At 32.8% G+C, this 8,797-nt stretch overlaps 1 protein-coding gene across 1 annotated transcript; it reads right to left on the minus strand.

The window, feature by feature from the left end:
* Nucleotides 1-239: 239 nt before the first annotated feature.
* Nucleotides 240-4,945, minus strand: LOC139888451 (auxin response factor 18-like). Its single transcript, XM_071871458.1, has 14 exons — nucleotides 4,823-4,945; nucleotides 4,556-4,659; nucleotides 4,361-4,456; nucleotides 4,195-4,251; nucleotides 3,926-4,084; nucleotides 3,717-3,801; nucleotides 3,213-3,303; nucleotides 2,922-3,086; nucleotides 2,443-2,556; nucleotides 2,287-2,359; nucleotides 2,042-2,192; nucleotides 1,054-1,466; nucleotides 550-737; nucleotides 240-471 (listed from the first exon to the last, which is right to left on the minus strand). The coding sequence occupies exons 1-14, from the start codon at nucleotides 4,857-4,859 to the stop codon at nucleotides 333-335; spliced, it is 1,872 nt and encodes a 623-aa protein (XP_071727559.1). The 5' UTR covers nucleotides 4,860-4,945; the 3' UTR covers nucleotides 240-332.
* Nucleotides 4,946-8,797: the final 3,852 nt, after the last annotated feature.

The raw sequence follows: 8,797 nt of genomic DNA on the forward strand, positions 1-8,797 counted from the left end.
ATCAAGTATATATATGAAGATATAGAAGGCTAGCAAATTTTCAACCACTAATGTCAAACTACATAATCATCCACATAAGCAATTCATCATCATATTTACAATCACAAATAAAATAAACATCACACTCCCAAATCAATATTCAAACCTCTAAATATGCACAAAACCTAATTCTACTACTTCAATCATGCGAAATGTCTGGATTATACTAATACCAAATTAAATTAGCTGCTCCTTTCTTTTTAAATACCCGAATCATCAATCGTTAACAATTAAACTAACCAAAGCGAATAATACCTAAAACAAAAGCAACTTGAATTATGAGCTCGATTCCATTAATTTTCAGCAGCTTCGACGCTATATCCCGACACTTCATTGTCTATGGAAGAAACAGGAAGCCTACTGCCAACTTTCATCTTCTTCACATCTTGACTCAAGCATATCAATATTCGTTTCACCATGCTACAAAACTCCCTGCACATAAGTAATTATCGGTCAAATAAAAAGGCGATATTGTTTTACATTTATCGTTAAGTTAATGTGGTAACTTACTGCCACGGATCATCACCCAAAAGCATCATGTCTCCTTCATCATCGGTGAAGACAACTTCCCATTGATTACGAGGGTATAACTGTCCTTTTATCTCAAACATTTCTTCGAGTTCATCAATAAGCTCATCATACCCATTTAACATGGTCAAGTCTATTGCACGACCAACTGCCACGCCTTGCATTTGAACCTTCAATCATTACCATATATTTATACATATATATCCAAACTAGAGACACCAGTTTCAACCCATTTACTTATGTGCCAAACAGTTCAAAAAAAAAAAAAACAAAAAAAAAAAAAAAAAAAAACCTTGAATTGGAACAGGTATTTTTATTGCATAAAGGTATTGCAATACTATAATTTTTGTTACCATTTGCCACACTATAACACAAAATAGAACTTTTGGACAAAAAATGTTACGGGTCAGCCTGACTCATCTTGACCCGTACCAAAAATCACCCATTTTGACCCAGATGACGATCTTTAAAGAAGAAAGGTTGTACCTTGGTCCTACTACGAGTACAAGGGCTCTGTTTACAATCTTTTGACAAGTCAGACTTCTGATCAGACAATGCACTCGGCATATGTCCATCATCAAAAGTATGAAACGTGTTTGATACGGTTAACGATGCTGTCTCTGGTATAATATCACCTTTCGCAGGAATCATCAAGTCAATACCAAATAATCTGCAACTGTGAATAGAATCATTAGGTTGTTCAATAGTTTCTTGAGAGGAGTAACTTGACCAGCCCGAGAGACCTTTTTGATATACAATTTCTTCATGTACGTTCCCAGATGTCATCATTGGGGGCCAGAAATGACATCCATTGTTACCATTTTCAGTTTGGTTTGTATGCCATGAACCGTACTTAAACTCATTTTGCGATGAAGGATTCCAAACAGTGGATGCAGATTCTAAAACAAACATTTAAAATGCAAAAAGAGGTTATATGCATACCAAGATTCAAGATTACTCGCAACCGAAACACTGTTATCCAAACACAATAATGATAATATTTAGTCTCAATTCAATTACAGTTCTTTTTTCTGTAGTACTGATACATCCTAATAAAATGATGCAGGATGTTTTATGCACCGGGTTGCAGAACTCGGAATTACTCGGCGAGTACTCGGTTTTTGCAACTCGGGATACTTGGAAAATTGGTCAAAACTCGGTCGAATCTTAGGATTACTCAGAAAATCGATCAAAATCGATTCAAAAGAGGTCAAAGTCAAACTTGGTCAACATGCAAGTGAGTACTCCCGAGTTGCCGAGTATTCCCTAAAAGTCCCGAACTCCCGATCGATTACTCCCTGAGTAACGATTTTTGCGACCTTCTTAATGCATTAGAAAATACATTTCAGGTGACTTTTGACCCACTAGAGATCAAACGCAGTCATAATTTAACAAAATCCATAAGCAAAATGGCTCAAAATTGAAAACGCACATTCAAAAGCAACGTAAAGTAAGAAAAACATTTTAAACTCACCGAGATTAGGATTATCAACCGGTAGTCGAGGCCTTTTACTTTTAGGTGCCACTGGTTCTAAGCTAGCGGGAACGGAAGTTACAAACTTTTCAATCTCCCATGGTGAAACCCTTTCTGGTCTTATCATAGACGCAGGTTCATCCCATTGGACCTAAAATCAATTAAATAAACATCAGTTTATTTTAGTTCTATATCTCCTTTAACGAATCCATCTATTTTTACATGAACTCAAAACATATATCAACCTTCAACGAGCGCCATTTAGAGCATTCCCACTGGGGAGATACGTCTTCGACTCCAACTATCGTCCCAGTAAATCTAATTAATCAAAAGATTTCAGCACATACACATTGAATGTAGCAACTAAAAAAAAGCATGGTAGTTTTAAGTGCTCTAGTTACCTTCTTTCAGGAGAGTCCTCACCCTCAAACGGCATCTTAAACCTCATCCCAACCGAAAACTTATTGTTAACAGCTTCTGAATACTTGTTCAAGCTTATGATGAACTGACTTGTCCTGGAAAAAAAAGACATCAAATTTCATGAATTAGATAAAAATCCAACTTTTCTGAAGCAAGCAAGTAGACGTGGCAAAATGGGCCAGTCAGACAGGTTGGGCAACAGAAATGAGTCATTTTCTTTTTCAGTACAGGTTAAAATGAGCCCAATTTGACCAGAATATATTGTAACCGTAATAAGTGATTTGGTGATTCAAGAGGTTTTGTGCATGTTAAATATATTTGGGCATTTTTTAAACTTGTTTCTCTTTTAGCTCAAAAACAAATATTTTACCAGTAGAAGATAAAGCATAACATAATCAAAACAGACCGATTCATATGCAAATGGGCTGAAATTGCCGCTTGAATAAACAAGCTATTATACCTTGGCTTGTAGTAAACAACAAAACGGGTTTGGGTTGAAACAGCATGTGATGCAGTTGCAAGTACTCCAAGCAGCATACTCTGGCTTGAAATTACTGAAGAAGGCATAGTGGTCGGTTGACGAGCAAAACGTCTAATACCTACCCGTAATTCACCATTTTCACCCCTACCAATATAAAGGTTAGTCAAGTTGGTTAAAAGACTAAAATAGTACAATACACATACTAATTATTAGTATAAGATATATATACATGTCTCCAAGAACCAACTAAATTAACACAAACAGTTATACCTGAGAAATACGAATGAATCACCGGCCACTAATTTCTTACAAGTAACAAAAGTACTCCATCCCGTTGTAAGTAAGTGCCGTCGTGGTTGACCTATAGAGTCAAACGAGAATTTGCTTTTCATATTTCGTAAAAGAGAAAAATTACTACCATTGTTAACCAAGTCAAACCAGCACATTCGGCATGCCATTTTCACAAGATACTTATATAAAATTCACTTTTGACTTTGTGGGGGTGTTTGGTTGTGCGCTATAAACGAATATTACTGAAGTGTCGTTTTTTAAAAATGTTTTTGTCTAAAGGTCTGCGAACCATGTTTTTTCAAGACCTAAACATTGAAGACTATTTGTTTTTACGTTTGCTTGATATAATTCAAAATCCTCAATAACTGTAATTTTCATTTTTTATCTAAAAATATTATTATTGATTTAAAAAAATGTAACAGGATCACACATCCAAACACCTTTAAGTCGTAAATCATATACATGTAATTAAAATGAAGTGACCTCTGAAGATATGCTTAAATCGCCACTCGAATCCATGGAGATCCTTAGCTACCAACTCTTGAGTAGGTGTCGGTTGACTCATATCCTAATCGAACTCAACAAATTAGAGCATTACCAAAAATTAAACATAAAAAAATGGGTTCATCAGGACCTGTCGGATCGCTTTCGCTTTGCTACATTAAAAAATACGTTAGAATCAACAAACTTACTAATGGAGGTAGGCATTCATTTGCATGTTTTCTAAGTACCGAAAAGCCGCCGTGAGTGCTTGTATCCGACGCCGTTAACACTTTACTAAAAGAATTAACATTTGGTCTACGAGGCTCTGCAATGAATTCATCAGGACCTGTCGGATCGCTTTCGCTTTGCTACATTAAAATTGTTATGAAAAAAATTATAAAGCTAACTTCTTTATATCACAAACATCACAATTTTTTTAATTTTCCACATAATTTTAGGATTAATAGAAGATTCTTACATTTTGTTCAGGCACTAAAGTGATTTGAGCATAAACTTCATCAGTTTCGTGTTCAGCCTAAATTAAAAAAAGAGAAAGAAAAAAACAATTTAACATCAAATCATTTTTTTATTTTACAAATTATACACAAAATAATCAAACATTGTGAAATAATCATGTAACAAACCAGTAACTGGGTGTTAACAACACGGCAAAGAATCTTTGATTTGAGGTTAAAAAGTGGAATCCTTTGATTCAATTCTTGATTTGTTGATGCTTCTAACTAAAACATAAAATAAAATTAAATAAAAAAAAAACACCCAATTATAACAAATAAAAAAAATTGCAAACATAAATTAGTAAATTTTTTAAGTTTTATTACTTGTTCCATGTGACCCTGAGGAAAGTAAAAAACTCTTTCACCATCTTTTGGAACATCAACTAGTGGCCCTGTACATGCCTTCCATAGCTCCTTATACAACAAATCTTCACCCAAAAAATGCACATTTTTAGCACTTATTTTCATCTTTTTTAACTAAGTGTTAGAAAAGTAGAGAAAAAAAAAAAAACAAATATAGACTTGAACTATAAACATAAACATATAGAAAACAAAATGATCAAAAAATAGTGAAGGAAAATGAAAATTGACCTTCAGAAGATGGAATAAATGAGCCTTGATTCTCCATAATTACAACTAAAAATAAATGCAACACTAAACACAAATTTTTTTTGAATAATCAAAAGTTAACACATCATATTTTTTGAATCAAACCCTAAACAGATCAGAAAAAATCTTCAGCTTTCAAATTCTTCACATATTGTTTTGAGTTGTAAAATTTAAAAAAAAATTGAAGTGGTGAGAGTTATGTTTGAAGTAGAATATATGAAATGGCGTTTTAAGGATGAGTAACAATTAATTTGAAGTTGAAGGAGTGATTGTTTTATGTTGGGTTGAATGCTAAAATGTTTTATGGTTATTTTTCTCTCTCTAAAGCACTTTTGGTGTCGCTTTCTTTCTTTCTGAGAGTGTGTGTATAAATATAAATAAATTAATTAATTTTAATAAAAAAGTGTAAGGTTTTGTTTGTTGTCTCCTTTCCTGGTGGTGTGTAGTGCGTGAGACCAACTCAACTCAACTAACCATGGTTAACTTAAGTCTCCCCGTCTATGCTAGATGGTGTGGGTTGGGGTACGGGATAACAATGGATCGGATATAGATCGGGTGATGCTGTATTCATATTCATATTCATTTAGTTTATTCATATCCATTTAATTTTTGTTCATCCATCTATATCCATATCTACTGGATTAAGAGAGTTAATTGATATCCAATGGATGTTAAAAAAATTTATAATATTTCTCAATATGTGATTAGATACAACGTAATTTAGTAAAAATAAATATAACGTGTCATAATTAAAATTTATTCAAAAGAACGTGTAATATTTGTCGAAGATAGAACACAATTTGTGAAACTTACTATTAAACACAGATTATGAAAAAGTAAATATTTAATTTTTATGTTTATTTTGTTAGATATACATGTTTTATTGTGATATATCATAGTTATCTCATTTTAAAGTTTAAAGCAAAATATAAATCTAACGGTAAATGCATTTTTAATAGTAAATATGTATACATATATCTATATTTTTGTATCTGTACATATATCGGGTTTTAATGGATATATCCATGGATGAAACTTTTCATCCATGTCCATATCCATATTCATATTCATATCCATTTAGATTCATCCATATCCATCACGAAGCAAGTGGATCGAATGGATATCCATCGGATCGGGTGGTCATTGCCATCCCTAGTTAGTGTTGGTGACAAGGTTGCAAAATTCTCTATTCGGGGATTAATCGGTCGTGACTTTGAAATGAGTAATTGGCAATTTGAAGATTAATGAGGACTGATCGTATTGTACTTTATACATTTAAATATTTAATTTCAAAAATTATATGTATAAATATAGAAGAAAAACATAAATATAAATATAAACTTTAAAATAATTGTTTAAAATTTGTCATTATTTTCAAAAACTCTATAGTTCTAGTTTAAAATAATGTTAAAAATGTTGACCCATGTGATGACCCGTCCAAATCCCTTTGGACGAATACATCATTCATTGATTTCATAGTGAGGTTTTGACCTCTATATGATACTTTTTGTAAACATTGCATTCTTTTAAAAAGGCACACCATAAATGAATATCTAATTCCAAGATCTTTGACATCTGATGATTTCTACATATATACAATCACCGTAAATCAGTGTTGTAAATCTCCCGAGATCTCCCCGAGATCTCCCCCGATATCTCATTTTTAGAAGGCAACCGAGACGAGATGTTCTTCTCCCGAGATTTCTTGGTCAACAGGGTCAAACTTAGTCAAAGTCACGATTTCTCTAATTTTCTTGCTAATTTGTAACATTTTCTTGTAAAATTCGTAATTTCAAAGATTTTCTCACTCATTTCTTGGATATTTTTCTAAAATCTCGTAAAAACATATATAAATATACATATATTTATGTTTTTATGTATATTTTTATTAGAAAAACTATAAAGTCAACGTAAGTCAACGTCCGAGATCTCCCCGAGATTATTCCGAGATGCCGAGATCTCCCTAAAAAAGTCCAAACGAGATCTCCCCGAGATCCGAATTCTCCAACCTTGCCGTAAATAATAGTTTACAATACTACATCCGTTGACAATGCAGTCAAAATAAGATACATGGTAATGATTTTGTTGAATGCAAAGTTTTCTCGAATAAAGCATGTATGACTCCATGCACATAGCTTGTATAACGTATAAGCAAACAGCGGAAGACTTCTAGAAATCTGAGAATAAACATGCTTAAAAGTGTCAACACAAAGGTTGGCGAGTTCATAGTTTTAATGTTGCGCATAATTTGTATATAAAGGTGAATCACAAGTTTTCAATTGTTTCATCCAGAAACGTTTATCAAAGTATTCTACGAAATTGAGCACCCTGGTAACTAAACTTAACGTATATATAATTTATACCCTTTGTATAATCATCTTAATAATACACGCAAACCAACGTGTACGCTTCTCAAATAGCATACGTCCGTTAAAAGGCTAGTGCTCTAGCTCGGACGGGGATATCAAGCCCTATGGATCCATATACTACTACTCGCGCCCACCAGTTCTTATAACCGGTAGTTACTAGTTACCAAAGCTAAGGGATTTTTGGTTCAAACTCGGTGTAGAATTTAGTATGTACTTGTATCCATTGCGTTTAAAATAAAGTGCATGTATTCTCAGCCCAAATATATAGATTGCAAAAGCAATTAAAAAGGGAGCAAATGAAACTCACCTTAGCAGTATATAAAGTCGTTCACCAAAATGTGACTGAAACTCGGATTACCAAATAACCGTAGATCTCAACATAGAGAACATATGTTGGTCAATAAATGTCTATCAAGCTAGGTCAGGTCATAGTGTATCATAATCCTAATGCTCGAGATCGACATACAAAAGTTATCCAAAGTAGTTTCAAAAAGTCAATTTTGACAGTTGTTTAATAAAACGAGACGTGCCTTATATAAGGATTCATTTATTCGGCTGGTAATATTCAAAAATCCAATTTATCAATCTTACAAACAAGTTGTTTAAATATCAATTACAGATTCAAAAGCAATTTCAATTCATGTCAATCATAATTCAGTTGATCATATCTTTTAATTCGTTCACCGAAATTACGCGATTTCTAAATGAAAAATTATTGATTTTTCGCCAGCTTTCCAAAAACATGTATATCATATACCTTTTATCAGTAATATATGTATTTAATTCGTGATTTATCATAAACTGTCTAATGACGAAATTTAGCATACAAGCATGCATAAACATATATACTCGAGCACTAGACATGGATACGCTATTAATATATAAAAGATAAGATATAAATGCTCACGTATCAATATTGAGATTCAATATTGTAGAAAAGTACGTAGACGCAACAGAGATGATAAACACTAGGTTTGACTTGCGAACAATACCCATGAACATTACCCATAACCTCCATAGCTATAACCCGTAGTTTTCTTAGCTTTATCTCGTTTGAAAACCAGTTTTGAAAGTGACACGCTCATGACCTCGTCGTAGTATTTTATGTGTAATATTAATAATATTACTAATACTACTAATAATAATTAGATTAATAATAATATTAATCTTAATAATACTAATAATAATAATAATATAAATAATAATATAAATAATAATAATCTGAATACAGAGGGAGTAAAATATCGAGAGGTGTGTGTGTTGAAATGAAATCGCTCGAATTTATAGATGTGGCCTGCCATCAGACCCCATGCGATCGCATGGTTTCTGTGTGTAATGGCCATGCGATCGCATGGCCTAGGATTCCAGCTCATTTCCCTTTTGTTTTCTAGTTTGTCGACATATTTATATATTATATATAATATATTTAATTTATATAATTATTTATATATTATATTAAATTCTCGTGCATAGGTGACTTGTAATTTTTATTCCGATGTCTTGTACATTTACGTTCGACTTATGTCCCGCATCTGGTTTCTCGAACGCATTTTCGTACGCTTAGAAAACTAGTACTTTTCGTTACGTG

This window comes from Rutidosis leptorrhynchoides, chromosome 2, assembly GCF_046630445.1.
Source record: "Rutidosis leptorrhynchoides isolate AG116_Rl617_1_P2 chromosome 2, CSIRO_AGI_Rlap_v1, whole genome shotgun sequence".
Lineage (NCBI taxonomy): Eukaryota > Viridiplantae > Streptophyta > Magnoliopsida > Asterales > Asteraceae > Rutidosis > Rutidosis leptorrhynchoides.

What these genes read in the sequence shown, in the direction of transcription:
- LOC139888451 (XM_071871458.1), bottom strand. Translation starts at nt 4,859, where the DNA reads ATGGAGAATCAAGGCTCATTTATTCCATCTTCTGAAG. An exon ending in CTCAGGGTCACATGGAACAA is followed by an intron (nt 4,457 to 4,555) that starts GTAATAAAACTT and finishes TTTATGTTTTAG; the next exon opens with TTAGAAGCATCAACAAATCA. An exon ending in GTTGTTTACTACAAGCCAAG is followed by an intron (nt 2,557 to 2,921) that starts GTATAATAGCTT and finishes TTTTTTTTCCAG; the next exon opens with GACAAGTCAGTTCATCATAA.